Genomic DNA, 19,716 nt, shown 5'->3' on the forward strand with positions numbered 1-19,716 from the left:
AATGACCACATTCAATAACAAATTAATACTTTTTTCCCCATACACCGATGTGTGTTAGCACTGTATACTCGGAATTTTCGGTTGTTGTCCGATACTTTTATGTAACTTCAGGCCGTATACTTCACTGCCTCCATGCCCCCTGGTCATTGCCTTGGTGCCCTTGAAATGCTCCGGTAGAAATTTACAATTTCCTCATTGAGTGCCCTTTACTAGAGAAAAAATACCTTGGTGTCCACTGCCTTTAAAAAAAATGAAGCACACAGGCCTGCCATGCACTTTAACTTCATAGAGGCAACAAAGGCAACCACCTCCATACCCTGGGCGATGCCTTGGTGCCCCTTGTAATGTCTTTTTAAAGTACAAATCTATATATATTTTAGAGGGTCTATACGTGTACTTTACTTAAAGGTGGACACCTTTGGTATTTTGTCAAAGACCATCTTCTCACTTGGTGTATCTCAGCATTATGCTTAAAATACAAACCTATGAGACCGCGAACATAGGGCTAGATAGCTCAGTTGGTAGAGTTCTTCTGGTTGGTTCGGGTCCCACTCTAGTCAATTGTTCTTTAATTTTGGTTTATGACAAACCCAAAAAGTTAAGATTTCTCTTCAATGTTCCCGTGTGTCAAGCAGCGCAGTGCGCATTTTTAAACGGTAATGAAAGCTATAATTGGGGCAGGCAGGGGTTTTTGGGTTATTAGGCACTGTTTTTGAGTGAAGTGTTTTTCAAAAGTGTTTACAAAGTTGAAGCACCGGTTTGAGGCCCAATAAAGAAGAAAGAGTACAAGTAGCCCTATAATTCCTCCAAGTTTCATCTTTCTTCTTTTTCCCTAATTAATTGAGTCGTCTGCGCTTAGTGAACCGTCATACTTTGGGTCCTAACATGACATCAGAACAGCCTCCAACAAGACATCACCGGCACCAATTTGTACCTGCCTAACCCGCCCCAACCTCAAACTAACCCACACCGAAAACCAGACTGCGTGGAAACGCCATGGAAACGCTATGGAAACGCTATGGAAACGCATACACGGCACAAAAGGCACAAAAGGCCAACGCCAGAGAGAGGCGATGTTCCTTAACCTAGTTGTGTTGATGGACATAATATACCTCCCAGTGCCTATTATTTATTCTGATTTAATGGAAGTGTACGTGTTTCACGCTTTGTTAATTTTCTTGGAGGGAGTGAATGTACTTCCAACCTTCATAGACCTAAGGAACGATCCAAAGTTGTTTGCGGGCAGACGGGGATTTTTTCTTCGGGAAGTCCCTTTGAAATAAATATATAGGAATTATAAAAGCGAGTGACAGCCGGGTTAAAACTTTAATACTAGGCCTTTGTTATTCTACTTCAAAATTAAGGACAAATCTACGGGAATATTACGGGGACATGGGGGAGAGGTAACAAAGAATCAACGTGAAGACAGAACAGTTTTCGGCAACTGGCAAATTTTTGGACCACATCCAAAAGTTCCTACGGATCGGGGAAGGCAGCGCGTTGATTTACGCTATATGCACCGGCGCAACATATGACTCTCAGATAATTAAATTCGTTCAAGGAACATTACATAATTGGTTTTGCTAACAAAACAGTTGCTGACATCCTACTAAATCCATCATACTACATAAACTGATCAACCTGTAGAAGTTTTAGATCGATCGGTCATCTGGGTATATAGGAAGAAAATAGTGACAAACTGAGCGATAAACTCCAAACAGGAAATTAGTTTTATTTATCCTCATTAAATAGTATGACGTTTCAAGGGATGTGTTCATTCCAGTATTATTATCATTTATTAGACAGTGTAAGTTTATGTAAATCTGTGAGCTTAAACGGCTTTTTTTCTTACCAATTCTGTAAACAGAGTTTTTCCTTTATCACTATATGCCTAGCGTCCATTTCAGACAAAAAATACAACATTCTTCATTAACAAAATAATAAATAAATAAAAATTTGGGGGGAAAGGGGGCATTACTGAACGAACACTGGATAACAAGGTAGTTATTGTGCTTCCCGCTAGCAGCAGTTTTAAAGTATGAAACATCATTTCCCCCATTATTTTTTAATAAAACCAATCCAGCATGTGAATGTTCCACCAAATTTAGTGGTTACTTGGAGAAGCATCGAAATAAGGATTTGGATATGCATTTTAAAGGCACGGCGTAGAAACCAACCATTAATTGGTAAATATTGTCAAATACCGGTCCTCACCTCGTGGTGTATTTCAACACATGCATATACGTGGTGTATTTCAACACATGCATACAACAATTATATATTTTTAATATATGACCAGGGATATTGGAATTGAAGGCCTTCGGGTTACAGTTTTTTGGTAAACTTTTTTAATTCCAGGCATGTTATGTCACTGGTTTTTGTTTTGTTTTGATTATGTTTGTATTTTGTATGTGTTTTTATGCCGAATAAACAATAATAATAATAATAACAAACCTGTAAAAATGTAAACTCAATATTGGTCGTCGACATTGCGAGAGAATAATGGAAGAAAACCGAGCTCTCCAATTCAATTCAAATAATTATTAGGGGAGCCGTTTATCACAATGTTTTATACTATCAACAGCTTTCCATTGCTCGTTACCAAGTAAGGTTTTATGCTAATAATTATTTTTTTGTAATTACATGTGCATATATTGATTGCGGCAATCATAAGGTCGTTACAACATGAGGCCTTCACATAATAGTTTCTCCACTTTTTGTGACACCAGTGATGAACAAATCCATTTTGACTATTGAGACTGCTATCGTTCCTCATGAAAGTAATGATTTCCAAGTAACAACAAATGATTTGCAATTATCGGGAAGTTGATTTAGTTTAATTCTAAAAGTAAGGCAAACTTTCAAATCTTCAAACTACGTTTCGAGTTTACTGTGCAACCTTACGCAATCGCAAGAAAGATTGGTTTGAATGATCTGGTATAAATAAGGGAATCAATGTGTGTTGAAAAAGAGGTTTTCAACTAGTGGTTTAAACCCGCGCCGAGGCCTGGACTTGATAATTTTACCGAGACGAAGTCGAGGTAAATTATCAAGAACCAGGCCTCGGCGGGTTTAAACCACTAGTTGAAAAACGATTCAACACACTTTGAATCCCATTCATAAATACCTTTTCGGTCAAAAACATCAACACTTTTATAATTGTTCAATGATTTCTTTGAACAAAACACCTAGACCATGGGATGGGTATTGAAAAGGGGCCTATTTTGGGGGTTTCGTGGTCCCCATCTCTGGACCGCATGAAATTTGACGCATAAGGGTTTTCAATGGTACTGAATCCGAATTTGGTTGTTGCTAAGGCCGTGTCCGAATTGGCGACTTCGGCTACAGCTACGGCTAGGGCGCGCGCGTCTGCTATTCTTCAACACTGACAGACGCGCTGATCTAGCCGTAGCTGTAGCCAAAGTCACCAATTCGGACACGGCCTAAGCTCTAAAACTGCACAGTTCGTGAACAGACCAATTTTTTCAAAAACAGTACTTTTTGATAACGTCTGTATACACTGGGACTATTTACCAATCGTTCACGGCAGTGCAAGAACCTTTTCCAAGTGTTTAATGTGAACGATGTAAATTTTCCCCTTTTCTGTCCGATTAACATGCAAAGGCCTACAACAAAAACCTATGATTTTTATTGATTGAACATCAAGTACATCGCCATTTGTTTTTCGTTGCTACACGACGTGCGTGTGTTAAATTTTTATTATCGCGCGGCCGAGTTAGATGTGGGACGCAGACGCACTATTTTGTTCGTATTCCACTCGCGCTTGTGTGATAACTTATAATTTTGTCGAACGAGCCTGTGAATCGGCATCCTTTTATTCAGGGGTTTGAAGAAAAACTCTGTATATTATAATGGTACAGTGTGGGAACGAAACACGATAATGCTTCGAATGACGTCACCCACATCGCAGGCTTCCGAGGATTTTTAGATCACTATTTGTTGCTGTAATTGTTTCCTTTCGGGATTCGGTGCAGGATTTTCGCCAAGCAACAGCAAGTAATGGATTTTCTGTATTTTATTTCATACCTACATACAAACACTGCGTGGTCTAACCCTTCCAGCTATGAAATGGTAAGGCCCCGGGTAAACAACTCCTGAAAAGGGAATTCTGTGCGCGTCGCGCGATGTGGAACAACTGTTTCAGCCGTTGCTCTAGACCTATACGCCTTTCTTAATATGCATGGGGTACGTCACAATGCTAACTCAAAACGAGGCGATGGGCGCAGCCACTGCAAGGGATGGGGGAAGTGCGCCTATAGCCTCATTTTGGGTAAGAACTATGACGTCATGCATAAGTATTAAGAGAGGCCTGAATGGAATGAAGAAACTGTCTTATAAGCGCAGGTGCAGCTCGCGTGTCAAGCCCATGTTTAACACTATTTACTGGTGTTTTATATCATCCGTTCAAACAACCCCTCACGATGCACTCTCGACTAACCAGAATGGATAAACTGTCTTAGGTATTTATGAATACAAAACTCAAGGACTCTACACAAACATGCCTAGTCAATTTCACTGCATGGGGATTTCCCCGTGACCCCCACCAACTATTGCCCAATATTGTTTTATTGTTAGGGGCCCACGGTGTATTTTTTCTAAGATAAAGGGCTTTGTCACTAACATATGTCTGTAAAATCCCCAGGCAGGGTAAACAAATTTCACAGTAATAGTTTGACGTTTCCTTCAACCATGGTTACCTCCACGCTTCAAACTACTTCTGTCTCATTTAAAAGGTCTCGCATTATATTGGAGTCTGAATAATAACATTGTCGAATTTGTTTTCCAGTTCCACAAAATAAGTTCAAGAGTTAACTGTATGAAAGCTTTAGGACTAAAAACCTTATGGACTGTAACGTTCTTATTCACCATTGAACGCCTGTTTTTCATTATCTTTAAACTTATAAAATGTTCTTAATTTTTAAAAGGGTTTGGGTACTTTTAGTGTTCCAAACAAAACACAATATCCACAGATTTACAATTAACCCGACACGAATAGAAGATAATGATAGAAAGCAATAAGTTGCCGAGGTGCGTAGTTTTTAAGAAATGAGTAAAACAATGTCTTAAAACACAACACTATTTTAACATGTAGGCCTACAACGTCTTGCGCGACTCCTTTGAAAACATTGTTTGTGATTCTGCTTGTTTTTCTTCTTAAAAACTTGATGACTAATGAAGCTGAAACTTACCTTCATTCCCAGTGAGTAAGGATTCATGTCAGGGTCATTCCAAAAACTTGATCTACAAAAGGTATCAAAACCTTTACAGGGTCTATGTAACTTTTGTAGGACAAAAAACACAATGCCCACAGATTTACACTAAACTTACACAGTTTGAAGATAATGATAGTAGAAAGCTTCCCTGAAAGTATTACGAGCTGAGGTGCTGTAGTTTTTTGGGAAATGAGTAAAACAATGTCATGAAAATAATTTTCGTCTCATGAGACGAAAATTAACGGGAAAACCCACCCTTGTTTCCGCACGTTTCGCCGTGTCATGACATGTGTTTAAAATAAATCCGTAATTCTCGACAACGAGAGTTGATAATTGTTTTAATGTTTTCTCAAAAAGTAAAGCATTTCATGGAATAACATTTCAAGAGAAGTCTTTCACCATGACCTTCTGTAAACCCTGTAAGTTATTTGTAAATCTGTGAACTTTTTTTGTCTGTTCCGAAAGTGTATAATGGCTTTAAAGCCATTACACATTCGGTAAACAGTATTGTCCAAGTCCCACACTTCGTGTATCACAACTTATATATAAAATAACAATCCTGTGGAAATTTAGGCTCAATCGGACATCGGAGTCGGGAGAAAATAACGGGAAACCCACTCCTGTTTTCGCGCGTTTCGCCGTATCATGACATGTGTTTATAACAAATCCGTAATTCTCGTTAACGAGAATTTATATTGTTTTACCGTTTTCTCAAAAAGTAAAGCATTTCATGGACTAATATTTCAAGAGAAGTCTATCACCACTACCTTCTGTAAACCCTGTAAATTATTTGTAAATCTTCCTAATCACTCCATTTCTGACATGATCTTACAGGGCATAGAGGCACTCGGCAACCACAGAGAGACTGTGCGTTTGAGTAGGGAGAAACTCTGGATTAGACGCCTCCAGACCATTCAACCCCATGGTCTGAACATCCAAGGAAACGACTAATAAACCTTTTGTTTTGCCGTCTCTTTTTTCCCCCATAGCCTTTTAGCCTGAGCCTCATTCACTAATAAATTACTTTTTACCCAACCTCACCACCCTTGATGTTGTCATTTGTGTTTCCATCTTCTTGCTCGTGGTCAAGCCAGTCCCTTCCCTTCACCCCCCCCCTTTTTGTCCCCCCTATTCATTGTTTACCCCCTGCTTTTTTATGTATGCTTTCTAACCCCATTCATGTATTTCCACTTCACTGCTTATGTTTCACTTAGTTACCTATTCATGTTTGTTGTGTTGTCATTTAGCCTTCGAGAAAGACTCTGCTAGGGTCGAAACGTCAGGCCATGAACTATTTTTTGCATTTTGAAAATAATTTTCGTCTAACTGATCATGAGACGAAAATTATTTTAGCTTTTAAAAACGTATTTATTTTAGCTTTTAAAAACGTATTTCATGACATTGTTTTACTTATATCTCAAAAACTACAGCACCTCAGCAACTAATGTCTTAAGGGAAGCTTTGTATTAAGTTTAATGTAAATCTGTGGACATTGTGTTTTGTGTTAGAAAAAGTATCCAAAATCTTTAATGCATGTGCTCTAGAATACCAGAGGTTATGGGTTTGAATCCAACTTATGTAGCCTTCTGGCAACAGAAATCATCAAGCATAACATGTTTAACAAAACAAACAAAAAATACATTTCATACATTATTCTTTAGACCCTATGCAATTAATTCTTGAATAAAATGAAATCAAGAAATGTTTAACAGAGCGTGATTTTGATGTCAATATCCACAAAACCGCAGGGCTTGTCCAGTCTTGAGTTTACTGGCCCTACGCTTAAAGCACTGGCCTCAGGCCTACAGTCCAGTGTCAGTTTGGAGCTTTGTTGAAGATGATGTAAGCGTATGCCCCTTAAAAAACAATATTCAGATGTAAAGACGGAAAGTTGTGGAGTTCTAAACTTCTTGAGTCTTCAATTTCTCTCATTTCGCTTTTTAGGTTTCTTGGTAGAAATCATTGAAGTTGAGTCTCAACATAAACTCCTCCAGGTTGGGCTGGTAACCACGGGTAACCAGCTTAGCAACCACTGCAGAAACAAAGACAATTAATAGGACACTTTGTCAGGAATATTTTGAGTATTAATATACCTTTTTATGTTTGTTGTAGTGTCATTTAACCTTCAAGAAAGTTTCTGCTAGGGTTGAAATGTCAGGCAGTTATCTATTTTTTATGTTTATTCAAGGCTTACTTCTATCGCAGCAAATGAAACGAGTAGCGGTGAATTGCTACGATGAAATAGTGAAGTAACCAACAGTGAATTGCCATGCAAATACTTTGTCCTGGGACTGGTATGAAGTTTACAATCAGCAAGATTTCAGACTGCTACTTATTACATCCTGTTGTTGATAGTTACCAATGCCGGAACCGACTTCACAAAGAGCAAAGATTGATCTTAACCCTTCCCATCCAAAGCCCTAATGTAGCTGACCCCATAAAATCACTAATTAGTTTATAACTAATTAATTTTGTGTGCATAGTCTATGCTCATATCAACACAAACAAACGAGAACATTTTTATTTGTCTCAGACACTTCGTTTGTCAGCCTGCCCAGCTGTGTGAACACTCGACCAAAATGGGTTTGTTTGCAAATCCCTAGGGGTCATGTTCTGTAAAAAGAAAGAAAGGAAGAAGCTAGCCTCTGAAGATCTACAAAAAATGGTCAACAAAAATAGTTTCAAAAAGATGTCATGAAATGTTTTCCTTTTGACTGTTGGCAGCAGCTACACATTCTTTTAATTGGATTTTGGGTTGAACAAAGAATATTTACAAGAGCAGAATTTGAACCAACGACCTCAGGATTTGAGGCATTGCATGGTGAGGTATCAATATATTATATTTGGTTTGCGGTAACACCATGTGTGTATCTACTTGCCAGGTAGAGTTTGTTCTTAGAGAACTGTCTTTCTTTATTCTACTACCGAGGAGTAGACTGTTCGGGAGACTTCTCAGTTCTGAAAAGAACTGTCCTGAAAAGAACTGTCCTCAAAAGAACAGTCTCCTGACGACGACTAGAGCAAGCTAGTCGAAACGTTGAGACCAATTTAAGAACTGATTCCAGTACAGTTAATTACGATCCTCTAAGCTAAAGTAGTAGTCCCAGCCTATTTTCTATACAATCCGCCCGGGTAGTACATGCAGTTAAAAAGCAGGACAGTTCTTTTCAGAACTGAGAAGTCTCCCGAACACCCGAACAGTCTACTCCGCATTAGTAGAATAAAGAAAGACAGTTCTCTAAGAACAAACTCTACCTGGCAAGTAGATACACACATGGTGTTAGCGCAAACCAAATATATATTGACCTCAGGATTAACGCGTCAATGCTCTACCAAATGAGCTTTGGCAGTCTCCCTATTTGATTAATATCTTTGTTTGAGGTGCCAGTCAGAAGCCATTCAACCGTTAATTACCATGTAGCCAGGGATCACACCAAAGTTTACAATACATCATGGAAAGCAACAGCCAGGGGATCACAAGGGGAAACAACTTTTTACTTCAGACTTCGAGTAATAAACCACAGACATGATATTTGGTCCATAGAAAAAAAGTAGGAATATTTTATCTAGTCAAGGGCTGACCTACAAGTACACATGGTGTAGACTTCAATAGGCATTTCAGGCTAATCAATCAGACTTTTTCAAAGGCAATTTTTTTTGTAAATCAGACTAAATTAGGACAAGTATCATGTCTGAACCACAAAGGAAACAAAGTGTGATGTCACAATACTCTTCGGAAGATAAATCTTTAGTGCTTTTTGAAATCAAATCCAGCCTGTAATTTATCTCAAAGATGTTTTGGATAGAGAAGATAAATAGATAAGAGCTTTATTATCCCACACTGGGGAAATTAAAACTGGCCTTGATACAAACAATACAGACAAAAACACTAAAAATTCACAACAATAAACGGACAGATTGATTAAAAAAAGGAATTAGTATAAAAATTTGTTTCAGGTATGGATAGAAAAAAAGTATGCAAAACAATTAATTATCGACAAGGTTAAAATGTACACTAGGGAAGTTCTCAAAAACGGACAACCTGGAAAAAAAAACAGAGCTACTTAAAATCATTGTAAAAACGAATAGCATTAGGGACAAAGGAGTTGTTGTAGCATTGTGTCCTAATTCTATGTTGCAAAAGGCGATCCCTCGCCGGCGACTTCATAAAAACCTAGGGTACATGGGATGGGATGGGTCAGACAGGTATTTATGAATACAAAACTCAAGGACACTACACAAACATGCCTAGTCAATTTCACTGCATGGGGATTTCCCCGTGACCCCCACCAACTATTGCCCAACATTGTTTTATTGTTAGGGGCCCACGGTGTATTTTTTTCTAAGATAAAGGGCTTTGTCACTAACATATGTCTGTAAAATCCCCAGGCAGGGTAAACAAATTTCACAGTAATAGTTTGACGTTTCCTTCAACCATGGTTACCTCCACGCTTCAAACTACTTCTGTCTCATTTAAAAGGTCTCGCTTTATATTGGAGTCTGAATAATAACATTGTCGAATTTGTTTTCCAGTTCCACAAAATAAGTTCAAGAGTTTACTGTATACCTTCTTTTTTAAATGAAAGCTTAAGGACTAAAAACCTTATGGACTGTTCTTATTCACCATTGAACGCCTGTTTTTCATTATCTTTAAACTTATAAAATGTTCTTAATTTTAAAAGGGTTTGGGTACTTTTGTTCCAAACAAAACACAATATCCACAGATTTACAATTAACTGACACGAATAGAAGATAATGATAGAAAGCAATAAGTTGCCGAGGTGCGTAGTTTTTAAGAAATGAGTAAAACAATGTATAAAAGACATGTACAACGTCTTGCGCGACTCCTTTGAAAACATCGTTTGTGATTCTGCTTGTTTTTCTTCTTAAAAACTTGATGACTAATGAAGCTGAAACTTACCTTCATTCCCAGTGAGTAAGGATTCATGTCAGGGTCATTCCAAAAACTTGATCTACAAAAGGTATCAAAACCCTTTAAATCTGAACCTCAGAAGAAGGTATTGGTATCCATACAGTTTTTCATATTTCTTGCTTTAATAATTAGAAATGAATTATTTCTCTTTGAAATGCATGACAACCAATTAAAGTCATTGGACACTGCCGGTAAACAGTGTTGTCCAAAAGCCCACACTTCGTGTATCACAACTTATATATAAAATAACAAACCTTAGGCTCAATTAGTCATCGGAGTCGGGAGAAAATAACGGGAAACCCACCCTTTTTTCCGCACGTTTCGCCGTATCATGACATGTGTTTAAAATAAATCCGTAATTCTCGACAACGAGAGTTGATAATTGTTTTAAAGTTTTCTCAAAAAGTAAAGCATTTCATGGAATAATATTTCAAGAGAAGTCTTTCACCATGGCCTTCTGTAAACCCTGTAAGTTATTTGTAAATCTGTGAACTTTTTTTTCTGTTCCGAAAGTGTATAATGGCTTTAAAGCAATAATAACACAACGGCTCATAGTTTTTCGTTTTTACATGTTGTTAAAGTCACTGGGGTGGATTTCACAAAGGTAGTCCTAGGCAATGCTAAGAGATAGGACTAGTCCTAAGTTAGGACTACCTTTGTGAAATCCACCCCTGGACACCTTTGGTAATTGTCAAAGTCCAGTATTCTCACTTGATGTATCTAAAAATATGCATAAAATAACAAACATGTGAAAATTTTAACTCAATTGGTCGTCGAAGTTGCGAGAGAAAATACCCATTTTGTGCAAAGATGTGTGCTTTCAGATGCTTAGTTTCGGGACCTCAAAGTCTAATTCTGAGGTCTCGAAAAATAAAATTCATATATTTCAGTGGAAAATTACCTCTTTAAAAACTAACGGTTACTTCAGAGGGAGCAGTTTCTTACAATGTTGCATACTATCAACAGCTCTCCATTGCTCGTTACAAATTAAGTTTTTATATTAACACTGAATTATTTTGAGATATATATTATCAATAGTGTCCAATTCCTTTAAAGAGTTCCTGCAAAGACAACAGTTTAAGCAGACTTATTTGTCTGAGGTGATTTTTATTTCCCAAAACAATATGTACAATTTACACAGGATTTAATCAGAATTACAATTAATTGGAGCAAAGTGAAGGAAGAAGGAACAACAAATCTCCCCTATCTTTAACTAACCACTATGTAGCACTTAGATATAGCTCAGAATCTAATCCAAGCAACATCCATGTACATTGTACATGTACATAAATAAGGGAATCAATGTGTGGTGAAGAGGTTTTCAACTAGTGGTTTTATCCCAACGAGGCCTGGTTCTTGATAATTTTACCGAGACGAAGACGAGGTAAATGATAAAGAGCCAGGCCTCGGCGGGTTTAAACCACTAGTTGAAAACAGATTCAACACACTTTGATTCCCATTCATAAATACCTTTTCGGTCAAAAACATCATCACTTTTTGGTCAAAAAGTCAAATAAATGCAAAAATTATAATTGTTCAATGATTTCTTTCAACACAACACCCCTCCAGCTATGAAATGGTAAAGCCCTCCGCCGCCCTCGCGTAAACAACTCCTTATAAGGGAATGCTGTGCGTATCGCGTGATGTGGCACAACTGTTTCAGCCGTTGCTCTCGACCAATAGGAATGAAGAAACTGTCTTATAAGAACAGGTGCAAGCTCGCGTGTCACGCCCATGAATAACACTTTTTACCGGTCATAAACAAAGGTTTATACACACCCATGTGATGCGCTCACCACCAATAGGAATAGCGAAACTGTCTGAGGTATTTATGAATGCTGTATTGTTGACGGCATGAATTAAATTCAAGCGATTCAAAATAAGTAAACTGTTTTTTCATTACTACTCACAAGAGATATTCACATGGTGTTATCGCAAAGCTTACTAGTTGTTTTATTCATTGTTACTATTATGTTTTGCCTGTTGAAGGGACCCTAAATTGGGAAAAATATATGACAAAATACATGTAAGAACATGTTGTAAACCGTTGTCATTAATCATGAAACCTATCAATAACCCAACCATAAACGGTGGTTTAGTAGTTAAAGGGTCTATGTACTTTTTGTAGAACGAAAAACACAATGTCTATAGATTTACACTAAGCTTACACAGTTGGAAGATAATGATAGTATAAAGCTTCCCTGAAAATATTAGTTGCTGAGGAGCTGTAGTTTTGGGGAAATGAGTAAAACAATGTCATGAAAACTTTTAGGTGTTCCAACATCTCCAAATGCATCGTCTGTAGACGGTACCACCCATACGACAAGGGGTCATGTCACCTGCACCACCACTAATCTCATTTATCTCATATCTTGCAGAGTCTGTGGTGTTCAATATATAGGTGAAACAAGAACTACACTCAAGAGGCGTTTCTACGGCCACAGATCTACAGTCAAGACCCAAAAGCTAGATACACCTGCAGGTCATCACTTCAATCTTCCTAATCACTCCATTTCTGACATGATCTTACAGGGCATAGAGGCACTAGGCAACCACAGAGAGACTGTGCGTTTGAGTAGGGAGAAACTCTGGATTAGACGCCTCCAGACCATTCAACCCCATGGTCTGAACATCCAAGAAGGAAACGACTAATAAACCTTTTGTTTTGCCGTCTCCTTTTTTTCCCATAGCCTTTTAGCCTGAGCCTCATTCACTAATAAATTACTTTTTACCCAACCTCACCACCCTTGATGTTGTCCTTTGTGTTTCATTGTTTACCCCCTGCTTTTTTATGTATGCTTTCTAACCCCATTCATGTATTTCCACTTCACTGCTTATGTTTCACTTAGTTACCTGTTCATGTTTGTTGTGTTGTCATTTAGCCTTCGAGAAAGACTCTGCTAGGGTCGAAACGTCAGGCCATTAACTATTTTTTGCATTTTGAAAATAATTTTCGTCTAACTGATCATGAGACGAAAATTATTTTAGCTTTTAAAAACGTATTTCATGACATTGTTTTACTTATATCTCAAAAACTACAGCACCTCAGCAACTAATGTCTTAAGGGAAGCTTTGTATTAAGTTTAATGTAAATCTGTGGACATTGTGTTTTGTGTTAGAAAAAGTATCCAAATCCTTTAATGCATGTGCTCTAGAATACCAGAGGTTATGGGTTTGAATCCAACTTATGTAGCCTTCTGGCAACAGAAATCATCAAGCATAACATGTTTAACCAAAAAAATAAATACATTTCATACATTATTCTTTAGACCCTATGCAATTAATTCTTGAATAAAATGAAATCATGAATGTTTAACAGAGCCTGATTTTGATGTCAATATCCACAAAACCGCAGGGCTTCTCCAGTCTTGAGTTTACTGGCCCTACGCTTAAAGCACTGGCCTCAGGCCTACAGTCCAGTGTCAGTTTGGAGCTTTGTTGAAGATGATGTAGGCGTATGCCCCTAAAAAAAACCCAATATTCAGATGTAAAGACGGAAAGTTGTGGAGTTCTAAACTTCTTGAGTCTTCAGTTTCTCTCATTTCTCTTTTTAGGTTTCTTGGTAGAAATCATTGAAGTTGAGTCTCAACATAAACTCCTCCAGGTGGGGCTGGTAACCACGGGTAACCAGCTTAGCAACCACTGCAGAAATAAAGACAATTAATAGGACACTTTGTCAGGATTATTGTGAGTATTAGTATACATTTTTATGTTTGTTGTAGTGTCATTTAACCTTCAAGAAAGTTTCTGCTAGGGTTGAAATGTCAGGCAGTTAACTATTTTTTATGTTTATTCAAGGCTTACTTCTATCGCAGCAAATGAAACGAGTAGCGGTGAATTGCTACGATGAAATAGTGAAGTAACCAACAGTGAATTGCCATGCAAATACTTTGTCCTGGGACTGGTATGAAGTTTACAATCAGCAAGATTTCAGACTGCTACTTATTACATCCTGTTGTTGATAGTTACCAATGCCGGAACCGACTTCACAAAGAGCAAAGATTGATCTTAACCCTTCCCATCCAAAGCCCTAATGTAGCTGACCCCATAAAATCACTAATTAGTTTATAACTAATTAATTTTGTGTGCATAGTCTATGCTCATATCAACACAAACAAACGAGAACATTTTTATTTGTCTCAGACACTTCGTTTGTCAGCCTGCCCAGCTGTGTGAACACTCGACCAAAATGGGTTTGTTTGCAAATCCCTAGGGGTCATGTTCTGTAAAAAGAAAGAAAGGAAGAAGCTAGCCTCTGAAGATCTACAAAATATGGTCAACAAAAATAGTTTCAAAAAGATGTCATGAAATGTTTTCCTTTTGACTGTTGGCAGCAGCTACACATTCTTTTAATTGATTTTGGGTTGAACAAAGAATATTTACAAGAGCAGAATTTGAACCAACGACCTCAGGATTTGAGGCATTGCATGGTGAGGTATCAATATATTATATTTGGTTTGCGGTAACACCATGTGTGTATCTACTTGCCACTTGCCACTTGCCAGGTAGAGTTTGTTCTTAGAGAACTGTCTTTCTTTATTCTACTACCGAGGAGTAGACTGTTCGGGTGTTCGGGAGACTTCTCAGTTCTGAAAAGAACTATCCTGAAAAGAACAGTCTCCTGACGACGACTAGAGCAAGCTAGTCGAAACGTTGAGACCAATTTAAGAACTGATTCCAGTACAGTTAATTACGATCCTATAAGCTAAAGTAGTAGTCCCAGCCTATTTTCTATACAATCCGCCCGGGTAGTACATGCAGTTAAAAAGCAGGACAGTTCTTTTCAGAACTGAGAAGTCTCCCGAACACCCGAACAATCTACTCCGCATTAGTAGAATAAAGAAAGACAGTTCTCTAAGAACAAACTCTACCTGGCAAGTAGATACACACATGGTGTTAGCGCAAACCAAATATATATTGACCTCAGGATTAACGTGTCAACGCTCTACCAAATGAGCTTTGGCAGTCTCCCTATTTGATTAATATCTTTGTTTGAGGTGCCAGTCAGAAGCCATTCAACCGTTAATTACCATGTAGCCAGGGATCACACCAAAGTTTACAATACATCATGGAAAGCAACAGCCAGGGGATCACAAGGGGAAACAACTTTTTACTTCAGACCTCGAGTAATAAACCACAGACATGATATTTGGTCCATAGAAAAAAAGTAGGAATATTTTATCTAGTCAACGTCTGACCTACAAGTACACATGGTGTAGACTTCAATAGGCATTTCAGGCTAATCAATCAGACTTTTTCAAAGGCAATTCTTTTTTGTAAATCAGACTAAATTAGGACAAGTGTCATGTCTGAACCACAAAGGAAACAAAGTGTGATGTCACAATACTCTTCGGAAGATAAATCTTTAGTGCTTTTTGAAATCAAATCCAGCCTGTAATTTATCTCAAAGATGTTTTGGATAGAGAAGATAAATAGATAAGAACTTTATTATCCCACACTGGGGAAATCAAAACTGGCCTTGATACAAACAATACAGACAAAAACACTAAAAATTCACAACAATAAACGGACAGATTGATTAAAAGAAGCAATTAGTATAAAAATTTGTTTCAGGTATGGATAGAAAAAAAGTATGCAAAACAATTAATTATCGACAAGGTTAAAATGTACACTAGGGAAGTTCTCAAAAACTGACAACCTGGAAAAAAAAACAGAGCTACTTAAAATCATTGTAAAAACGAATAGCATTAGGGACAAAGGAGTTGTTGTAGCATTGTGTCCTAATTCTATGTTGCAAAAGGCGATCCCTCGCCGGCGACTTCATAAAAACCTAGGGTACATGGGATGGGATGGGTCAGACAGGATCATGCTCACTTTAGTACATACTTAGTTCTGGTAAAGTGCCTCTGGGCTTTGTAGATCGGCTCTTGTTATTCTTCTAGAAAGTGAGTCTAAAGAAAGAAGTTGGTCCCATGTGGGTTGTGTAGTGCATCTAAAAGAACCCAGTGCACTTATCAAAAAGAGAAGGGGTTCGCCCCGGTGTTCCTGGCTGTGGCTGCTGATGTGCCGTAGCACCTTGTAAACACTTAAAAGGTCCTAATTAATTGGGTCTCAGAATTCATCACTGCAATAACCTACATGTATCTTTCTGAAAGTTTGTATATACTCAGCGCCTTGAGTACCTTGTTTGGTAGATACGTGTGCTATATAAGACTTTGATATTATTACCTTTATAGAGGAATCCCGAGTACTCCTTAAATGCAAGGAAAGACATCCTGATGTTGTGGAAGCCAGGATGAGATGCTTGCTTCTTCTCCTTATCAAAGACCCAAGATGCTGAGACAAGCTGTGTGCGCACCTTGAGAATCAGACATAAGATGTCTGTGATAATCTTCATGACGGGGGCAGCTTTCTTGTTTAGGAGACACCTTGGGGGTTAAACACAATTAGTATCAACAATTTGGCTCATAACATGGATGTGTGATATACATTGTGTACACATCCCCTCCCCCCCCCCCCAAGTCCTGCCGGAACAACATTCACAGGCATACTTCTCAAGTGGGAATCAAACCAATGACCATCTGCATTATACAGCAGATATCTTGTCATAAAATAGTTGTGTTATTTTTGTTCTATAAATTATAAAAATGGATCGTTGGGCTGCTATTAAGTGCCAGTCACCACAGGTTTCTAAATCACATACACACTCATTCGGAATTGTGCATTGGTGTTTGTCTTCTCTGACGTAACTTCGCAAAAGCTTGCTCGAGTCATGTGACATAGCAACTGTCTCATTAGTCAGAGGAATTCCAATTTAAGTGATAACTGTGGCAAATGCAAATTAATGAACTCGATTGATTTGCAAGTGGATTTTTTTACTCAGAACTTTGGAAAGTACCGAGTATACAGTGCTCTATTAAAATACACACTGGTGTAAGGGCAAAAACAAATTATATTCTGTATCCCGATGCAAACATAACAGCTATTAAAACGTTGCTTTACCCGTTCCTAACATAAAGGATTCGAATAGCCAGCGGGCTTGCTCGATGGTCTAGTGGTAAGACATCAGCTCTAGCAATGCAAAGGTAATGGGTTTGAATCCCACTTGAGTGATTTGCTAGTAGTTATTTTTTTCACAGAACTCAGGAGTATACAGTCCTTAAAACACATGGGTGTAATGATAAAAAAATAATTTAATTTATTGTACCAGACTTATTAAATTCTAACTTGAAAATGGCTTATTAGGTTCAGATTTTTAAAAAGTACGTTACCTGAACACTGCTTTGTTGAGATAGTCGGCATGCTTCTGATGAAGGTCATCCAGATTGTGAACCTAAGGGGGAAAAAATAACAAAAAATATCCTTGGTGTTTTGTATCAACTACAACTAGCCACAAATATAAGAAATACTTCTTGTCTCTTTAAACGACCAAAATTTATTATTTTCTTGCCAAATGTAGGCCTCGAATAACACACGGCACTCACAGCAATTGCTGTGGTGCCCTGTGCCTTTAATGTGGTGCCCTAACTGCCCTTACCAGAGGTAAATTGCTGTTTCCCTTCAAGAACAAAATTCAAGGCCTGCAAGTGTTTACTCATAGTGTTTCAAAGTGCATTCCGTGTGATGTGTAATGCATGTATAGAACTCAGTTTTATCGCTGAGGGAATAAGTTTTCCCCAGTGTTTCAGGTAGTGCATGCTGAATACACCTCCTTACAATGCACAACTCATAATTCAAAAACTTAAATAAAAAAGATAAGTGCTTTGAGATACTTGTAGATTAAGCGCTATAAAAAAACCAAGTTATTATACAATACAATTATTATATGGAAATGTTTGCGGTAACACCAATGGTGTTACCGCAAACCTTTCCACCATGCAAATTTTCAAATCCTACTAATACAATTATTGTTATTGCATTGTGAAAAAAATCATTAGTTTTTATACCTCAGTCTTGAGTTGTCTCTGGAATTCCTCCCAAGTAACATGGATGATTTGATTGACGACATATCCCTGCATCACGTTCACAAAGTGCTGCATCTCATGCCTAGCAAAAAAATCAAGTTTAAGAAATCATTTCAGAGGAAAGACCTAAAGATCCACAAGCCCGATACTTCATTTCGGTTCTCAAAACTTTTTCAGGATAAAATTGCTGAAATTGTCTGGTCATGTGTTTGCTGGCCCAACACTAAGGTCACCAGAACCCCTGATACCCAAGCCTACATTCGTATGGACTGTAAAGGGGTAACCCTGTTTCAGCCCTAGGAGTAGGTGGCAGCGGCCTCTGGAAAAAATAATTGTTCAGTTCAGTTCAGTTCAGTTTTATTTCCACTCAATCATTTCAGATGACAAGATATAACATAGTGTAGTAAAGATACACAATAGATTAAGTGGTGGAGGACTCCCAAAAGCAAGCTTGTAGGGTGGAGTCCCCCAGGGATGTGAGTAAATACAAACGTAGTTTGTTTTCAGAACATTTTTTTTTTTTTTTTTTTTTTTTTTTTCCACACCTTGTGTAGCGCACACCTTGAAGTGGCCTTCAGGCCTTGTGTGTCAGGCGACTTGCATAAAAATAAAAAAAAATCAAGCCTGTACTCCTGGGTACAATTTTGAAACCTCTTGTCCTTAACCTACACAGCTGCAACATTATGCCATTTCCGTGTTAGATTCAAATATTGTCTGGTTCAATGACGTGCTTGATCACAAGTTACCACTTAAATTTGAATCCCGCAGACTATCAAGACAGTTGCTATGTCACATGATTGGGGCGAGCTTTTGCGTAGTTACTTAAAAGACGGTGAACACCCATACACAATTCTGAATGGATGTGTATGACATAATGGTACCAGGGTCTGCTCATCTGGAGGTTGCTATACAAAGGCTTGCCCCAAACCATTTCACATAGGAATTCAGATGTAAGCGGTACATTATGACTTAGCAAGTCATTGTATTCAAATCTAACTCGCAAATGTCTTATTGTCAGAAATAAAGACAATTATGAAGATATGTTGATATTTATATGTGACTGTGAGTTGTTGAATGAGTCATTGTAGTGTAGTTTACCTAAATAGCTGCAACTGTCGGAACTGGGGGGAATTACCAGCATGGTTCACCATACCTTATGAAAAAAAAAAAAAAAATCAAAAACTATATTAGAACAAAAATACTTTTAAAAGCTTTCTACAGAATCCTCAGAAGATACAAAAATCCAAATTTTAATCTGACAATTTAATAAGTACTAAATCAAATTAATATTTATCACTTAAAGGCAGTGGACACTATTGGTAATTACTCAAAATAATTATTAGCATAAAACCTTTGGTAACGAGTAGAGGTTGATAGTATAAAACATTGTAAGAAACGGCTCCCTCTGAAGTGACGTAGTTTTCGAGAAAGAAGAAATTTTCCACAAAATTGATTTCGAGACCTCAAGTTTAGAATATGAGGTCTCGAAATCAAGCATATAAAAGCACACAACTTCGCGTGACAAGGGTGTTTTTACTTTCATAGTTATCTCGCAACTCCAACGACCAATCAAGCTCAAATTTTTTTTGAGAAGATTGGTCTTTGACAATTAAAGAATAGTGTC

The 19,716-nt window shown here is 37.8% G+C and overlaps 1 protein-coding gene across 1 annotated transcript in view; it reads right to left on the reverse strand.

The window, feature by feature from the left end:
* Positions 1–13,243: 13,243 nt before the first annotated feature.
* LOC117306981 (gamma-tubulin complex component 6-like) overlaps positions 13,244–19,716 on the reverse strand; it is a 36,795-nt gene continuing 30,322 nt past the window's right edge. The window contains exons 24-28 of the mRNA XM_033791594.1: positions 19,191–19,245; positions 18,075–18,174; positions 17,400–17,461; positions 16,357–16,556; positions 13,244–13,809 (exon numbers count right to left, since the gene is read on the reverse strand). Of these exons, the coding sequence (XP_033647485.1) occupies positions 13,718–13,809; positions 16,357–16,556; positions 17,400–17,461; positions 18,075–18,174; positions 19,191–19,245 (509 nt within the window). The 3' untranslated portion in view covers positions 13,244–13,717. The remainder of the gene's footprint in view (positions 13,810–16,356; positions 16,557–17,399; positions 17,462–18,074; positions 18,175–19,190; positions 19,246–19,716) is intronic.

Source organism: Asterias rubens, chromosome 2 (assembly GCF_902459465.1).
Source record: "Asterias rubens chromosome 2, eAstRub1.3, whole genome shotgun sequence".
NCBI classification, from domain to species: Eukaryota; Metazoa; Echinodermata; class Asteroidea; order Forcipulatida; family Asteriidae; genus Asterias; species Asterias rubens.